At 31.8% G+C, this 19,615-nt stretch overlaps 1 protein-coding gene across 4 annotated transcripts; it reads right to left on the bottom strand.

The window, feature by feature from the left end:
• Positions 1-1,016: 1,016 nt before the first annotated feature.
• Positions 1,017-18,338, bottom strand: LOC119634699 (J domain-containing protein). Of its 4 annotated transcripts, none has more exons than XM_038029010.1 (5): positions 18,320-18,338; positions 16,758-16,870; positions 6,018-6,119; positions 4,060-4,215; positions 1,017-1,635 (listed from the first exon to the last, which is right to left on the bottom strand). In XM_038029010.1, the coding sequence occupies exons 2-5, from the start codon at positions 16,842-16,844 to the stop codon at positions 1,411-1,413; spliced, it is 570 nt and encodes a 189-aa protein (XP_037884938.1). In that variant the 5' UTR covers positions 16,845-16,870; positions 18,320-18,338; the 3' UTR covers positions 1,017-1,410. The 4 variants fall into 4 exon arrangements, with proteins under 4 accessions (XP_037884938.1, XP_037884937.1, XP_037884940.1 ...); XM_038029009.1 differs by lacking the exon at positions 18,320-18,338 and adding an exon at positions 18,061-18,216; XM_038029012.1 differs by lacking the exon at positions 18,320-18,338 and adding an exon at positions 18,061-18,206 and having other exon boundaries at positions 4,099-4,215.
• Positions 18,339-19,615: the final 1,277 nt, after the last annotated feature.

Consider the following 19,615-nt stretch of genomic DNA (forward strand, 5'->3'; position numbering starts at 1 on the left):
AGATTGATTTTTGATTTACGTTTCATTTTCTTTTTTCTTTTTTTTTTTTGGAAAATTTCAACTTCAAGATAATTACATTCAATTTATTGTGGAAGCAAGGACACACTAAATTGAACTTGATTCTTGATATACAATGAATATAATTTCTTATTCCATTTATATATTTTTTTTTCTTTTTTTTCTCTTTTTTGCTTTTTTCTTGCTTTAATAAAATTTAATACTGTCAATTGTGCTTTGTTTGTTATTACTGTTTTTTTTCTTCTTCTCTTTTTTTCTTTTAATGCCTATTACTATATTATTTATATATATATATATATATATATATATATATGTAGAGTAGTGGTGAGCATTGTAGGTGGTTTTATTGTTGCAAAATTTGTCTCACATAGAGTTTGTTTGTTTACGTTTTACAAGTAGGGATTGTCTTCGAGGGGCGTATTTAGGTGTTTCACATAAAACAGAATATATGCTTTTTGTTGTTGGGTTTTCTTCTTTTTTTCTTTTTTTTCTTTAATATCATTATTATTATTATTATTATTCGCATAGTTATATGAACGTATGCATGTGTAGATGTATCAATATCAAGAAATATCGACTTTTTTGTTTTATTATTATTATTTTTTCATACAAACAAAAAGGCTTTTTATGTATTTATTTAGCCTTTAATTATAGAGATTTTCTTAAATATTCAACATTGCTTCCCTTGGGATATTAGAAAAAAAAAAAAAAACAAAAAAAAAAAAAGTTTTGTTTTCTGGTTTTCCTTCTAAAACGCTGTATTATTTGGTTTTCATACGCTTTCGTGGTTTACTTGAAATTACAGTTTCTTAATTTGTTTTATATTTTTTAATAATATTTTTGAGGTTTTTTTCTTTTATTAATTTACATCAATTTAATTTATTACATTCAATTATACAAACACTTACCCAAGAAAATATATATATTTTTTGCAATGAATATTTGAATACATGTTAATATTGTGCTTAAATAAGAGAAAAACATCTAAACTTTGCGTGTTTTTTTTTTTTTTTTTTTTTTTTTTTTTCTTGTTAGCATACTTTCTCATGTACTGATCTAAAAATCAAAATGAAATTTTTGTTTTTCTTTTTTTTTAGATTAGTAAAGTGCTTCTCGTTTTCTTTAAATTTAATTTAATACGATTTTATTCAATCTTATAAGTTCAACAATGTAATCGCTATCCCAACATATCCAACAGGTTCCTGATGTCCGCTGCGATGTCTTCGCGAACAAATTAATTCTAATATTTATGACATAAAATGATCGATGAACAAAAAATTACTTTTCTTTTCTTTTTCTTTTTGTTTTTTTGTTTTTTGTTCTACTCATGACTGACCGTTTTTTATTTATTTATTTATTTTTTTTTAATACGATTTTTTGGTTAGTTCCTCTTTAGATTTCGTAATTGCGAAATTTGTTTGCTACGTCCGAGTTGTCGGTGCCCCATTCAGGCTTGCGACTGCCGTAATAGAGGGCTGCCCCACCCTCTGAGGCTCGACGATGAGCTGGATTGGGTGCGCCTGCAGCCAAGCCACCGCCACTAGCTGCGGAACCAGTAGCGGCCGCTGTCTCCGGTAGCATACGATCTTTTGTTTTCGGTGTTGCCCAATGCATTGACTTTTCGTTAAAGGAAAATTATAAATATAAACTATATGTTAAAACTATATACGAAACATTGCACATCTAATCACAAGGAATCTACTTTGCATGCAGATATCGTTCTGGATATTGATGGATATAGAGGTGGGTTCGTTTGCTTAAGGCGAGTCTGGCATACCCAGCACCTAAGCGTTAATTTTCAAAAGACCCCGAAAAGATTAATCGTTCTTCTGCAGTTATTCGGTTTCCGTTATTGATTCGCCTAGATTTTAAAAATTGATTTATATTCATACCCATGAAGATTATATTCCCAACACCAGCTGTATGAAATTGAGAAATTTGAGATGCCAAGCCTGGTGACCGTCGCGACTAAGTAGACTTAAATTTTTGCTTCGACCACTTGTAGCTTTTAACAGGTATTTTCGTCAAGAGGTTAACAAGTCCAAGAAAATTTTCAAGTGGCACTTAAAGTCTAGTAATTGAACAATAAATATTTTACACCTTTTTCTCAGAAAATGCAACAATTGAAGAAGTCGCGAAGCCATTTACTGCGTCCGTTATTTAAACTTTTGATTTTTATCATTAACGCAAAGTCGGGGAGAAGCGATTCATGCAAACTATGATAGGATTCATGTAGCACTTGTCCAAAGGCGAAGTTTTAGCTGCAGCGTGGTCGTCGGTCAACGATCGATTTAACGAGGATTAAAGGCTTAAAAAAAAAAAACTACTTCCTACCACTTGCGCAAGAAAGGAATAAATTCAAACAATTTTTTTAAAGTTTGCTCCAATTTACAGGAAAACGTAATAAAATGGTATGACGTCTTTGATTTTTAATCAATTTTCAAAAATTGACTGAAAGATTGAGCTAATGAAAGAACTTTAGATGTGTTATGTAAGTTATTCTAATCTTTTTTACACGTTTTGGCTTTTGCATTGAGATTTTCCCACTAGAATAAAAACAGAAGTTCCGCATGGTTTCCCTTTCTCAATCTGTAAGCTCTTCTGGCCATCTCCGTTCCCACTAATAGCTGGTTAAATGAAAAAATTAAAAAGTGTATCATAAAAAAAAAAAGCATTTCCTGCTCTGTTGAATAATTCCCCCTTCGTAAAAGACATTTTTGTTTCGAGCGAAATGGTAATAAGGATTTTATCATGAGCAACAAAAACACACTGTCCTGATATCGCAACAAAGCATAATTGAAATTCTCGGCTCTCATGCTATGAAATGCGAGGGAAGAAAAAAATCCATTAACCGTTATTAAACAGTCAATGCAGTTTCCGTAATTAATATGATATGTTGTAGGTGCTGCGGTTACTAATGTATTCACATGTAATTTTATTATCAGGAGCTTTTCAAAAACTGATATCATCATCACTTTAACAGAGAGGCAAAGACACGAAGTAAATTATTTTGAAATTTTAAAAAATATTTTTCAAACGCACACACGCACGCACACTTTTCAATATCAACAAGACTTTTCTTGAAATTTTACTCATATTAAAAGAAATCCACATTTTTTTTTCATGCTTGTACTCGATCACGGAGATACCCCCCCCCTTTTCCCTTTCAAGTCATGTGCATATTATACTTTGATGTATCTTAGTTAACCTGCAGCAAAACATCAACTACAAATATATTACGGAATGGAACATTCAACGGCATAAAAGGGTTGGATTACATAGTGCAATGACAAGTGACAGAAACATCCATAGAAATGTGCTTCAAAAATATGTAAAAAAAAAATTAAAAATAAAAATCGTGGGAGAGAAAATTTATGTAGGGCTTGCACTGAATATTTTGTTATCCACCGCTTGATTTCTATTTAAAATCCATGTTCAATGCATACGCGATCATAATTATTTGCATGTTCATTAATATAGTTTGAATATTTTTACAAAATGTCGAGCACAATTTTACAAACTTTTTTCGCTATATATTTATAACTTTTATGTACATATACATGTTAAGCACATTTGCCGAAACAATGACAACTAACATCTCCATAAAAGGAGAGAAATATGATTACATAATATATATTGTAACCCAAAATATTTTTTACACGTTTTATCCATACCCGAAAAAGTTTGTTCTTTAGTGATGGATACAAAAAAAAAAAAAAAAAAAAAAAAAAAAAACCCTGTGGGGGATACTAAATTTTCCGCAATTTTTGTTTTAAACATGCATTCATATAAAGTGACGGCCACGTTTGGAAAAACTTTCTTTTCCACATATTATTTATTCACTTTTTTTTTACAAGGGAACATAAAGAATAGAGAAATACTTTTTTATTCCGAGCACATGTGTTTTTTGTAATGTTTTGTGAAAAACAGAAAATGGGAGTTTAGAGTGCCCCGTTACATCAAGAGAAAAGGGAGCAAAATTAAAAAAATAAAAAAAAAATGAATAAAAAAGTGTTATGTACATGTGTAAAGTTTGCCTACCTCTTTATCCACTTTCTCCGCAATTGTATATCTTCTCACCTGACCAACATGTTCCTTCATGCCCAACCAGTTTTTATAGCTCATAGCAATACCGCTGTTACGCCATTTATCGTAATTTGTACGCTTCTCGGGGTCGCATAAAGTTTCTTTAGCCTCCTGCAGCAAGAAATTAATTTAAAAACAAAACACATACATATATCTATAAAAATCTAATTGTGAACAAACACGTATAGAAAGCACACAAATTGTAAGAGTAAGGTTTTAGTGTTCATAAAAATTGAGTAAGGATGGATACCGATTGTAAAAAATTCATTTGTAAAAAAGCCTTAAAGGATAATAAAATATTTTGTAATTTTTTATTCATCTATAGTTTTTCACATTTATGCCTTTGTCTCCTTTTTTCCACTACAAAAACTATGGATGATTATCCGCCATCGTTCTTGAACATTTAGGTCAACATAAGTTGGCGGTTTTTTTTTTTTAATACCCATCAACGAAGGGCAGGAACTACATTCGTTTTGCCAAAACGTTTGCAACGCCTAGAAGGAGGCTTCAGGGGCCCCACAAAGTACATATATCAGCATTAAATCTGAATCGATTTAAATACGTCCGTCTGTCTAAACTGTTGTCCTGGCCGGAAAAATAAACTTATGGACTTCAAATTTTGCAGAAAGACTGGAGGTTCTTTCACGCAGGTAAGAATTAAAATTTGGTCAAATCAGTAGAAGGACTAGTCTACAGTACCACATAAACTGAGGACACTTTTGCTTTTTAAAAGGAATGAAAAATTGGTTTTTTGCTTCTTACTCATAAACTGCAGCAGATAAGTCTACAAAAATTTAAAGATAAATTCTAGGGATTCTAGGCTGCAGTACACACACAAAAATGGGAAATGGGAATAAACACGCCTACCCAATATTGCAGTGTATAAAAATATAATTATTTTTCTAATAACTTCATAACGCTCAGAAGAGGGCTTCAAAAACCTAATAAAGTATATAAGCATATTCGTCTGTCCGGCTGCCAAACGGTGTGGTATTTTTGGTAAATATTCTCTCGCTCGGAAAAACGAAAATATCGCCAACAAATTTGCAAAATAATTTAAAAATGACCCAAACTGCCTTAGAGAGACACGCCTACAACGTTCACACTCCTGTATAATATACACTGTGATCGGCTTTGCTTGTTAGTTATGAAGTGCAACACATAGGCCACTTTCACTTTGAATAGAGCAACGATCAGCCGCATCCAACCAAGAGTATGAAAATTTGGTGATTTTCTCTCCCTTTCCTAGGATAACGATGATGGGTACAAAATATTTGGTCATGACCGAATATAATTTTCTTACTTGTTTTCATTCCCCGCATAAACACCTACCTACCTATATTAAAATGTTTATTTAATTTAGAAATGATTTCTATCAGATTTAATATTCTTTTCTCTAGGCGAGTGAAGTCGGTGCGGTGCTATCATTTACACAAATATTCCCGAAAGCACAAAAAATATGAACTCTAGATGGCACAATTTATTGCAATCCGAACGTATTGTTGTGCGTTTGTAAACTAAATACTAGAAAAATGTATACAAATATTAAAATTACTTTGCAATAAAATCCTTTGAATAAATTATTTACATCTACTATTTTCTCTTCCTTTAATTTCTTTTTTTTTTTTCTTTTTTTTTTTCATTATTCTTTAATATTAATATGCACAAACACTACATATACACGTAGCAATGTAAAGTACATGCAACAGGTGTAAGTGCTATCTGCTTTGTATATGAAAGCGTTTTCGTATTCAATGGAAAGGAAGAAAATAGAAAAAGTATCCCTAAATAGAATACACATACACAACTTGGTTTGGTTTATCGTATCTGATGATAGTGTGTTAATGGAAACTTGTGGTTTTAGTGGCACGTTAGATCTAATTTAGTTTGGTTGATATTGTTATTGTTCTTACCTTCAATTTTTGAAATTTAGCTTCAGCTTCTTTATCACCGCTATTCTTATCGGGATGATACTGCAACGCTAAGATCTTGTATTCAGACTGAATTTGTTCAACCTGTAAAGTGATAGATTAAGAAAAAGTTACATTAGCATCAAACTTATTTCAGACACTCTTCCTTTGATTCCTCCTCCTCCTTCTCCTCCTCCTCCTCCTGTGCTTTTGTTATTCGCTTTACCGACATGTCAACAGATCTGACATTGCTTTGTTGTTCCATGTAAGTTTGGTTATCATACAAGTTCTACTCTTGTTGTGTCGTCTTTTTTTTAATTTCGGATTTACTACAAAAAAAATATATGAGTAGCGGTATGTGCGCGCATGCTGTGACAGTCATTTTTTTGCAAAACGTATAATGGATGATAACTATAAGACCCTTAGGTAATTCAATACCGTGCTCTAGTACCTGCACGCGGGGTGAATGGGTTGGATAGACAATGTTTTACAAAATGCTATGCAAGTATCCTATGTATACGAATTCACATGCATGTGCATATGCAGGTGTACTTAACAATCTGTTAAATATTACATTATTCTCTCTTACATTGTTTACACCAAGCGCTGCACCGCACCGCTTTGCTGTATTTGTTCCCTTTACTTTTTATTTATAAATAATTCCTTTACCCATACGGGCGCAGTAAGCGCAATTGAATTTATTATTATATACGCGTTAATTTAGGTAACAAAGGGCGTAGATTTCGAATATTAATGACTTGTTGATCTAAATGCATAAATATTTCATTATTGATAATATTTGTATCTATATGATATTTAGCATAACTAAAAAGCTTAAGCATACTTATAATTAACATTTTTCTGGATATTCTTAAACCTTTTCAAATAATTTATTAAACGATTATGGCTGAGTTCCTCTTATTGATTTATGAAATGGATTTACCCGAGAAGTAGAGCAAAGAAATACAAGTAACAAAAAATTTTACTATATATGCGGGTGTGTCCGAATATTTTATACCCATCATCGTTATCCTAAAAAAAGGACTAAAAAGTATGGAAAATAACTTTATTTTCATAATATGTCTTGGGCGTGGACGATTTGTTCAATTTTTTAGGATAAAAGCTAAAGTTTATATTGTGTATTCGTTGCTTATGAGTGGACAAGCAAAAACACGAAAAGCAAAGGTGTTCACCGTTTTCTTTTGCATAGGCGTGCGAGCGTCGTGTTTATAGGAAGATAATGTTTACCACAGATACTAACAGATACTACACAATTGGGCAAACAAACAGACAGACATGCTTAGGTGCATTCCTAATTTGAAGCTGGCCAAGAATTTATGTACTATATATAGCGTTCTTCTAGGTGTTATCAAGGGCAGTCAGGTAATACAGCATCGCACATAGCATATACGCGCAAGTTTTTGTAAGGTTACCTGCTCTACTTTATGTGTAGTAAGCCAAAGATCAATTTTTGCGTTTCTTTTTTTTTTTTTTTTTTTTTGGTACTGTGGACTCGTTCTTGTACCCATTTGACCCATTATCAATACCAACCTGCTTACAAGAATCGCCAATGTTTCTGGTAAATTTCAGGAGAGTGTTTACAACATACATTACGCAGGTATATAGACGGACGGATGGTTAAATCGATTCACAATTTGAATATATATATAATTTATGTGGTCGTTAAAGTTTCCTTCTGAGTATTGTAAATGTTCTGACAAAATCATCCTTTATCGTTGATGGGTAGAAAAAACTCTGTTGTTTCTTGCTTGAATAATAAAGAATGTCTTGGTTATGGTAAAACCGAAGTGTGCTTAAAATCGAAAGATAAAAGTAGTCGATCGGAATTGTCTATAGAAACGCCATTGCGAGATTTCCGGGCATTCGGTAAACAACAATCAACACTTCTTTCGATTATTTATCTTTTACATAAGACTTAGGTTCTTAGGCTATAATTACTTTAACAGTTGAAAATCAAATGCTTACGCCTTCTTGTATTCTACTTTTGCGTAGTGCTTGATTTCCTGTCGACTGGATAAGAAAAAGGAAAAACCTTCAAGAATATTTGCTTACTTACTACTTATTTGGTTACTGGTGCTCGTTATGCACTGCTTCTAAACTGTTTTTTCCGATTGCAATAAATACAATTTCTCTGCATACTAATAACATCTATTATATAACGGCTTCGCTGAGTAAATGTTGTTTCTTCGTATGTATGTTATGTCGTTAAGTGATGTCTGAATTCTATTTGAGTTCGCTTAAATGTAAAAAAATTCTAAGCATAAACTTAGTTTCCGATTGCTTTCTGCAATGTGCTAAAGCAGAAAAAAAAAAAACACTTACATTAAATTAATTAGATCTGCTCCGTTACTCAAATTTATGTGACCTTTTCATAAACTGAGTCCTTCCGTTTGAGTCCTTGGACGCGAACATTTCTTCCTTTTGCACCTGCAATTTTTGTTTATCTTTACGAGTGAATATATCTTTGTTTAGTTCTGTAAAGCAAATGTATTCTCACGTCCTCTTACTAACACTATCACTATTATGTAGATATGTTAATGTTTTAGAATGTTTACTAACACAACAGCAGAAGCAGCACGACCGTATATAATGTCATTTTTTCAATAAACCTCTTATTCTTATTAATACATAAAATATATACGTCTGTCTATAGCAATGAAATTTATTCAGAAAAGAAATAGGAAGAAAAGAAAAGTTATATATATATATATATATATTTGTATACACTTATTTTTACCATAAATATCATTATTATGTATTATTTATCCAGAGAAAATAAACTCTTGCTTTGAAGTAGAACAAGCACTAGCAATTTACGTTATATGAAAAATGTATATAAATTTTATAGATTTACACAAAATGTTTTCGAAATATTTTCAAAGCATCTTTCTTTATCGCCTTTACGTTCCTCTCCTCTCCTAACTAATTGTAGTTAGGCGTCAATCTGGCTGCAACAACGCACCTATCGAAGGGATGTTAGTCGATTCCTAGGGTCATTGAGTCCAAAAACAAATCGTCCAATACTTCGAAAAATAACTACACATGTATAGCTGAATGCCCAAATATTGCAATTGTATCTATGTTTGATGTATTTTGGTTATGGAAACTATAGAGATTCTTATATTAAGTAAGAAGAATCTAAAAAGGTTTCAACAACATTTTACAAAACAAGTAAAAGAATTATAGTGGGCCAAGTAACACCGTTAAGTACCCTAGGTCTACCTCGATTAGTACAGTGTTTTACGGAGGGAGTTTACGAACAGTTTCGTTATCCTTCCGCTTATTTTTGGCTCACCACACGTTAGTGTAATAAATTTCATCGAAATACCTCGAAAATTGCTACCTTGGAATCATTTTCTAACTCGATTGATATAATAAAAGGTGGGTCTATCTTAAGTCCTTCTGGTTATTATGTATCTCCGCACAAACTCTACCACAAATGATTTATGGTATAATAAGGCGTTATATGGGAATTGGTCGAAAGAGCCGGACCGATCCAAGTTATTTTGAATAGCATTCGTCCTTGAACCAAAGCAGACACATTACGAGAGAAGACTACTAGCTTCAGAATTATTTTCTGAAGGGTAGGCTTATCTCCAGTTCCTCTCCAGGATATAATCACACATCCGCCTGAGTGGCCGATTAGGCAAAGGAACTCGACCAAGGCCAAGTCAGTGGTCGATAGCCTCAGGCGCTATTCCAGTGATTTAGCGTCTTGGAATTTATTTTTCTGACTAAATTAATTACAATAATAGTTTGACTACGCAACTCGAGAAATTCTAATTTAAATAATTGATAAGTGATAACTTAGCTTTTTTCTGTTATTAATTGGGAAAGGGATCGCTAATAAAACCTTGCGCAGCTCCGTTGACTCACATGAAGTTAGTAAATAGACATTCTCGCATTGAATCCGACCCAAACGAAGAGAAACAGATATACTAATATATATAATTAATTGAATTAGAATATGGTTCTGTTCGAGCATGTTGTTGGAAAACCATTTGCAAAGCTAATAATATACTCGCGTATTGTGACAACAAAATGCGAAATAATTTTCCTTTATAAATAACAAAAATAATTCTCTTTAGCGCTTTTAATATTTCATACCGCATGCACATGTATACGGACAGGATCGTTTGTATAGGATGCAAGGAATTTGTAACAACATTTTTCGTTCCAAACATCAAATTTAATTATTTGCTTTTAAATAATTTGCATTAAACAAAGTAAATTTCACACATTTTCAGCATGCCTGACTATAGTGGCTATGCAAAGGCATGCATATGGTTTTCCATACGGTTCTTACTCACTTACATTTCGTCGGTATTGTTAATATATTTTTGTAATAAATAAAAGTTAATGTAAACATTATGTTCATAGAATCCATGAAGGTTGTATCTATATGTAGGTGGTAACGCAGGCGAAACCAAGAAAACAATGTAAACAGATAGCGTACATCAGCTATTTTGATGTGTGCGCACGAAGGAAAAGTTAATATCAAAAGAAAAGAAAACTGTAGTATATACTTGGGCGTTTTTATAAATGTATACATCCAAAAACGTTTAATATCGTGCGGATGAATTAAAAAAAGATAAACAAAAGGAAATATATACATATACATATATATATATATATACATATATATATATATATATATTCATACGAATAAATGAAAAATAAAACATATAAAATGTACACACTCACACAGCCCTCCAAAAATGTTAACTGTGTTACACAGTAAATTGAAATGAAAAACGAATAGAAGTAAGAAAACCATGACTGGGATGCCTTTCGGCTAAATTAAGGAAAAAGAAAACCTCTTCCCACACGAGCTAAAGGTTAAGGTTTGTACTAGAATGTAACTCAGTTAAGCGAAAAGCTAAATTTGAATTTAAGGGTATATCGCTAAAGGGAAAGCAGAGCTAAAAGCGGTCCTTTTCCAACTATACTATATATATCGTTCAAGAGATTTAAGATCGTCCGGCCATAAATGGAAGAATAGGATAATGCTATCGGTTTTTTTTTTTTTTGCCAGCGTAGGCTATTCTAAAAGCTCATTTATCTTAATATCGACCTAAGTGATAAGATGGACTTGAGATTAGCTTTCTTAGATAAAAATTCGAGATTTGAACATTTATTTAAATTGAAAGGCATAGTTAAACCAATTGAATTCCAAAAACGATTTCAGTTCCGTTTCTAATCAAATATGTGTACATAAATCGTGACAAAGTTTGCACACTCCACACACAATCGCATAAATGAAGTAAATGAAATAAATGGAAATAAATTTTATAGCAAATGATTCTCCAGTAGTCGCTTTCACTTTTACACATGCAGTCGTGAAGTAGTACTAATGAGTTAATTAATATAAAACAAAATTAAATTCAAGGTATTAAAGCATATAAATTAAATCAAATAATAACAATAACATTATTCTAGTAGTATGGATGTTTTTACATTTCATTATATTTCTCAGTAATAGAATTTATGATAATAAATATTTATGTACAAAATTTAAACTTTCATTGATAACGAGATATTTGATAGCATTTTTGTATTTTTATTTTTTTCATCTTTTTTTCTATTGTTGACAATTTGTATGACACAATTGTTGCCGCACTCAAATAATATAATAGCCAATCTATACGTTAAATCGCCAGCATCATCATCATCATCATGCTTTATAATGTTAATGAATTGAAACACATATGCATTCAGGTCTACGTACATATAAAGGTGTGTATCTAACTTTTCACAGCACATACACAACCCAAATCCTAGAATAAATCAAAAATGTATTTTCGCGTAAAAACGAATCTTTGATCCTCACTAACACTAGCAAATGAATGCAAAAAATATGTAAAGTATTTTATTAAAGGCGTGTCGTTTAAAAACGTGTGAAAAATTTCGCATCAAGTTTCGTCTCAATTTCTGCGATCGTAAGTGTTTTGAAAAACACAAACGAAAGATAGACAACGGATATCAACATTATTCATATATTGCTGCTTACGGTTGCTAATGACTATATTACTGCATGTTACACAACTAACAAACAGATTAAGTATACCTTCCGGCTGTAGCGTCGTGCATAAATATCAAAATTCAGTACTTTCATTGTAGTATGTATATCAAGGATTTTTATAGAAATTTTTGCTGATTCATAATAACATGAATAGACGTTCTTTGCTCATAACAGAGAGAACAGCATTTATCCGATGCCGATGTTTACAATAAATGTTATTATAATTATGTATAACGGTAGGATGCCTGCTGGATGAAGTGTCAGCAAATGTTGCCATTCTCGACCACACGCACGACTATCGCTATAGACAATAAGTAATAAATTACAAGGTTTGAAAGTCTCGTCATTTTTCATTCTCATTTCATATTGAGGATGTTCTAGTTTGAGTTTTTCCAAATTTCTAGATCATGTTTTCAGGGTGCAAATCAGCAACGTGCTATTGCAATGAAACATCAATTCCGTCTTAATGTCATAGGAAATAATAGAAAAGGGGTTTTAATGCCCAACAGGTTTAAGCGATAACCTATTTCTTTAATACCCTATAACTGAATATCTTTTAAACCCACTGCAAGTATCGTCAAAATGATTTCGTTAAACATTTGCGAGAACATTTTTGTCATTGTCCCTTCAATTCCAGCTATTAGTCTTCCAGTTCTTATCTATAGATATGATGGTAAATAAATCTATGGTGACTTCAATTGATATATATAATTTTTACATATATATATATATATATATATATATATACATAGCGCATTTTCCTTATGAAATAGTCGCAAGAGTAAAGAAGAGAGATAGCTTAGCAGATATACTGACACATCAATAAGATTTACAACATTATAGATAACTGACTGTATGCAAAAGTCATTATTGATCGAAACATCTTCGTTAGGTGAGACACTTTGTCAATTTCACCTTGTTAATGTCATCTTAGTTGAGCTTCTTAACACATGAATACATACATGCATATGTGACGTGATTCTCATTAATTTTAATTAATCATATGTCATTCTGAGACAGCCTTTCGTATCTGCGTTAATGTGACCAAAGAATTAAGGTAATTCCGCTGAATTGCTTTCTTTACTGAAGATCTGAAGACCGAAATGCATTTTATTTCTTAAAAGGAAAATTCGAAATTCTAATAGGAAATATATTAGCGGTATGTTATGTTATTATTATTATTGATATTAATTAGTACAGCCAGAGATATAATTAGAGAAATGCCCGAGAAATTCTTAAAGTACTAACATTCTAAGGCTATTGGCTTTGTTAAAAGCTCTATCGCACTTAAAATTCGAATCCACGACTATTGAGCTGCTAGTCAAGATTCTTTGCCTTCACTCACTCAGGCGATAGGGTAGGCTCTTATGATATTCTTTGATGCAAAGTAGAAATAGACTGCCGCCCTATTTTCGTTAATTTTAAATAACAGTGGGCCATAGCTCGCCACCATTACCCTATCCTACAACAGTTCGCTTAATACAGTTATTCTTATAATAATGAGTTTCTAAAACATATCGTTACGTATGAAACAGCTGGGAAAGCGATTCGAAGCAAAACATTATCAATAGCATTCTTTCAAATCTCATCAAAATATCCCAGAAATTGTGATCTGCAGGTTGAACACAACAATACAAGACGGACAGACAATGTACGCAGTACTTTCTGAAGAAGAAAAGAAGAATGTCTTTGTAGGTTTTGTGTATACATCCGCACGGACTCAATATACGTTTCCACCACAAGTGGTATAAGGTGTAAAAATGTAAGACTTTTTTATACTATACATAACAGGGTATATTAAGTTAAATGCGGCCATATGCAACACCCAGAAGCGCTTAAGATAGACGCAACTTTAATTATAATACCGACTAATTCACAATCAGCTATCACGAAACGCAAACTCTTCTATGGACAGAAAATCTAACCTTCCAATATGCGGGCTTTCACGGGAATTATGGCTTTGTATAATAATAGTGTGCAAACGAGCGGATAATTGTATTAGGCGAAGTAGGATAGGGCATATAATAGACGGCGTTGCCCGACTATAATGTCGTTACTGGTATTTTCTATCACATGTTCTGTAATTCGAAAATCGTCGTGATTTGTAATAAAAAAATTTTCCAACTTGACAATTTACGCAATATCTCAATTTGTATGTACGCTGTCGCCTAAGTTGAAAGTGTAGGATAGTTAAGGTCACATTGAACGTCTCATTGAACGAAGACTTTCAAATTTTTTAAGGTGATGCGCTTTTGATGACTAAAAATCCTCATATTCCTATATCGAGCATCAGTAGAACGCTTGATTATAATCGTATTTTCTTGTTGAATTTTTCATTTAATACACAATCATTCATTCTTTCGGCGGAGAGAAATGTAACAACCAGCAGAGTACAGAAATATGTAAATTTGGTTTTTGAATATGAAAAAAGTGTAGCCGTTAGTGTCCGATATGTATCAATATATTACAAAGAATCGATTAAATTAAAATATTTCATTAAAATATCTTTTACGAATCAAAGATCAACTTTTTGAAGGACAAAAAAAATTATGGACATATTAGAATTTTCAAATTAAGTTAAATAGTTAGATGAAACCAATATATATATACTTTTACTCTTGAATACTTTTACATAAATAATTCTCTAAACGTAAGTTTCTGTTCTTATTTGTACCGAAAGCGCTTGTTTTAAGTGAAAGTAAAAGCTATTACAAGTTTATTACATTAAAGGTTGTTTGAGTGCTTTTCAAACAAGAACGAATGAACGCCAGCCAAAAGTATTCAGCAATAAGTCTTATCTCATTTAGAGAATACGGAATACGGAAATAGCCAAAATGCATCTTACGCCCCATCCCATTTTATGATTGTATTAAACATTCATGTGCTTAAAGGGAGAAGAAAGTTTATGAATAAAAGAAAAGTTTTTTTTTTTTCGCTTTACTCAGTTACAGGTAAAGAATCTTTCATTAATTTGTTCTATTGATCTAAAGCGAATTCGTTTTACTGGTCAAGCTAAGCACTAAGTATAAAATTAATTAAGGAAACTTCTCTGTAAATAGAAAATGCGAAGATAATGTCTTTTGTGAGTGCATAAGACGCCGAAATTGCTAACTATGACAGAGTTTCGCTTTCCCTTCGTACTATTATCGTGAAGTCATAGGTAATTTTATGAATCAAAACAAAAGGGCTAATAAATTAAAAACGACAACTAATAGCATCGAATATTTATTTAGTTCATTTAAGTAAATTTACTTCACATACATTTTTTTTTTCTAAGAATTTCACTTAGCTCACAATGTAAAACTTGATGGGTAACCTTTTACCTCAACCACATATCAATAATCCGATGATCAGCTTCGTAAAGCAGCGCAATGTAAGGGCATTAATGCCGTTATTGATAAATAAAAAAATAATCAGAAAAAAATTTTATTTACCACATTATACACTACAAGCTGTGTGGATGCATAGAATAGTTGAGGTAGGCGCATCTTTCATTGTAGCGATGGATTCAGAAAGTGCTTTTAAGTTGTCTGTCCATTTGTTCGTCTGGTATTGTTGTGTTGAACCTGCCGATCGCAATTTTTTAGATATTTAAAGTGTTTCGGCCCAAGGGCAAACGCTATTGAAAATCATTCGGTTCGGCCTATTTTTCGACCACTTTCTATATAATGGTCTATTTTGAAAATTACTTATATGATTAGCTGAGCTAAGCGAAGTGTTGTAGGGTATGTATGATGACCTACGATATCATAAGTCATGAAAGGAATATAAAGTTCGATTTTTGAATTGGAAGAGGCTGCAAAAACGAATTCCATCCTCTTAGATGAATTTTTGAAATCGTTACCTTATTGCAAGGGCTGATTAAATGGACTCTTACATCGCTAATCGAGAATGTAAATAATTAATCGACGGGTGAAGGAAAAAATGGGAGCAGAGCAGAAGGTTTTGTCTAAAGTTTCTTTTCTTCCCCCTTCATAAGTCTTTTTTTTTAATGTTAAAATGTTGCAACACATCGATCGATCGGTTATTGCGGGAATTAAATAGTTTCGTTATTCTTGTTGAATTACGCCGGTACCTAATTCGGATATGGCTCTTCCTTCGCCATTACCTCAAAAAGGAATCGAGTAACCAGCAAACAGATCTTGGTATCCCCAAGACTGAGCGCTTATTTTAAGCAAAATCTAATCCCTTTTGCACCTTCCAGTTTTTCTTACTATTATTTAATTCATATCTATAAGGAGTCCACATCACTTATGAATCGCATCAAAATCAGTGAAAATATTTGCATATCGGATTTTTCTTTTGTCATATTTAGACACAAACTCATTTGACCTCCTTTGACAGAAACTGATATATATATAAATATATAGTTAGTATATACAGATAGTATTGATACGTTTCGCGAATAAAACTACTCGAGTAGGCGGTTTATTTGATTTAACGCAGACTACGACTTCAGACAACCACTTTTTCCGGATTTTGCGTAATGAAAAGCTTCATATCACTAAATGCAATCCCAGAGATGACTTGGACAGGAGTTGTATGAATGAAAGGTAATGAGCCTTTTGAAGAGAAAGGTTAGTAGAAAGTTATTCGAACCCATTGTCTGGATTGAAATCATTAAAATAAGTTCTATAATACCTACACACGTTACAGTTTCGATATATATATGAAAATGTAAGATTAATTTTTATACTCACCGTTGAACTTTCATCACAATTGAGCATAGCATAGAAATCCTCGTCGGGATTGCGCTTATAGTTGATGATCGAATCGACAGCACTCATTATGAGAATTTTCACAATATTAACGACTATAACGATCGCTCAATAGAAAGTACACAATAGTAGAAAATGAAAAAGCGTTGAAAATGAAAAATTTTATTAAACAATTAACGGCAATAAATATTAATGCAAATATATATAGTCTTTTTTTTTTCTTATTAAACTTAAACTTTTGCCTATTAAAGGGTACAATAAATCAATACGAAGTAATGTTAAAATGAAATTTAACCTAAACCATTGCCATCTAATGTCATTCCTTTGTCCAATGTCTAGCTAATGAAAAATATCACTATCGAAATTCCTTCTTGTGATTATTAATGAGTCTATCTAAATATTGAGAATTGTCCGCGAAATAGCTTGTAGATTATATGTAACATAACTATGCTTTTTCTGTTTTCTCACACATATATATATACATATATATATATATATAATTTTTTTTTTTTTTTATTTTGAGAAGAATTATCTTTGTAGTTTGTAGCTTGAATCAAAAGAATCTTGTATTTGTAAATATTTTATTAAATAAATATACATTCATACTGACAACGCCGAAGCATTTAACACTCTTTGATTTAATAATGTTCGCAATAAATAAAAGAAATAATAACAAATAAGTACACGTTCATATATCGAATGTGAAAACTATGACCTTCGCTTTTAGAAAAAAAAAAAAAAAAACAAAATTAAGTCCGAAATATTGTAATAAAAACAATTTCGAGCATTATTCATAAACAAATGGTTATCACAGTAACAACAACGCTGATGTGGTTGGAATAAATTAAAAAAAAAAAAACAAAAAAAAAATATTAAGAAAAAGAAAAATCAGGTTTTTAAGAAAAATATAAAATATACTTATAATTAAATTTGATTTTGATTTCGTTTTAAAACACGAAAAAACTTTTATTCTCATATATCATGTATATATATATATATATACTTATTTTTTTCTGGCTTAGGTCAATTGTTCATATCAATTAGCACACATACACACACACAAACACACACACACACACACGCACACGAATGCACATACACACATAGACACACATTTGATTAGTTTAAATTTTTAAATTTTTATAAAAGTAATTTTTTTAAAATTTGAATAAAAATTCGATAGTTTTTAGTTATTTGAAATATTTGCCCCTAAGGGAATCTATTTATATTTATATATATTTTTTCAAAAAAAATTTTTTTTAAATTTTTGTTTGCAAATATTTACAATTGTTATTATTAATAATTTTTCTGAAATCACAACGAAAACACAAATGGCTTTTAAGCGCGTGCTTGTTTTGTTGTTGCGCTACTGGGATCAATTTACTAACTGCCACTTGTATACCCGTTGTTTTGTTTTAACTCTTTTAGCGTCTAATAGAAATTATTGTTATATTTATTTGTAATTTGAAATGTATCTCTCTGCTTCTCACGGCCGTATACACACAAAATATATTCGGACTCTGACGAACTTATAGATAGATTACCTCTACAAAGCAACACTACCTTCTAACAGTTTCGTAATGTTTAATTTAAGTATGACTTGCAGGAGCAACACTTGCAAACTGGAATCATTCATCATTTTATTCATATCGCGCGCTCTCTCTGTTTTTCTCTCTCTCTCTCCCTCTCTCTTTTCGCTCTCAATCTCCAAAATGTACTCCACAATTTCAAATTGTTTATCTATCTTTTCCACTTTAATCTGAAGATAAAGCTGTCCATCTTTTGGCTTTACTTTTTAATATTAATTTGTCCATATTTCTCTCTCTCTCTCTCTCTGTCCTGTTCTCACTCTATCTCGCTATTAGATAACAGCCTGATTAAGTATGCTACTGTTCGAAGCTTCTTTTTTTGGGATTTTTTTTCTTTTTTTTACGTAGGTTTCAATTCCAGTTTTCTGTTATAGCGAAAAACTTTTTCTCAGAAGAATACACACCGGCATATGCAGCATGCGCATCTTAATTTCCAAGCTTTTCTACAGTACTCTTTAGCTTTAACAGTGACGGCAATATTTTAAGGAACGGATGGATATAAGAGATCTCAATACGATGTCGAGATCGACTTTTGATTTCCCACTAGAAAGTGCAGTTAAGTTAAAATCGTCTTCTTATCGTTGCGTGGACTTGATTTTTGATCAAAAAACAATTTCATATGTGATGATGCTAGACCAATATAAGCTGCTTGTCCGTCCGCTTCTAAGTCTATTGCCAAATTCAGTGTCATTTTATTCAACCGCACTTTTCAGATATATCCCATCATATTGTCATGGAGTCAAGCAACAATACACACGGCTTTTGGACTAAAAAAAACAGGTCAAGTATTTCAATAGGTATTAATGGGAAGTAAAATTATCGGGATAAAAGCAAGATTAATCTTTTGATTATCAACCAATTAGCTGTGTATGACGAACAGATATATCATGATCCGTCCATCCGTCCTTGCCGGATTTCCCCATGAAATCTATTATAATGTACTTTAGAAAATATTTTTGTCATTTAATCGAGTCGTCGTTTCGTTATAACCTAATTTCCTATTACACAAAACTCTGTGTTTGACGAGTTTGCGAGTATATCGCTAAAGAGGTCGACTGAGGTAAATGATTAATTCTAAAGCATTCCATATGTTTATAAAGCTTTTTTTCTATTATGCCATACATTTCTTACAAGAAATTAAATTTCCAAGCGGGCCGTTTACTAAAAAACTTGAAAAGCTCTAAGTAAGAAAATAAACTTTCCATTGTCGATTTAGTAATGCATGCAATGTCTTGTTGTATACAAAGTTTT

This window comes from Glossina fuscipes, unplaced genomic scaffold, assembly GCF_014805625.2.
Source record: "Glossina fuscipes isolate IAEA_lab_2018 unplaced genomic scaffold, Yale_Gfus_2 3, whole genome shotgun sequence".
In the NCBI taxonomy this organism is placed as follows: domain Eukaryota; kingdom Metazoa; phylum Arthropoda; class Insecta; order Diptera; family Glossinidae; genus Glossina; species Glossina fuscipes.

What these genes read in the sequence shown, in the direction of transcription:
- LOC119634699 (XM_038029010.1), bottom strand. Translation starts at nt 16,844, where the DNA reads ATGAGTGCTGTCGATTCGATCATCAACTATAAGCGCAATCCCGACGAG. An exon ending in ATTGTGATGAAAGTTCAACG is followed by an intron (nt 6,120 to 16,757) that starts GTGAGTATAAAA and finishes ATCACTTTACAG; the next exon opens with GTTGAACAAATTCAGTCTGA. An exon ending in CGGAGAAAGTGGATAAAGAG is followed by an intron (nt 1,636 to 4,059) that starts GTAGGCAAACTT and finishes TTTAACGAAAAG; the next exon opens with TCAATGCATTGGGCAACACC.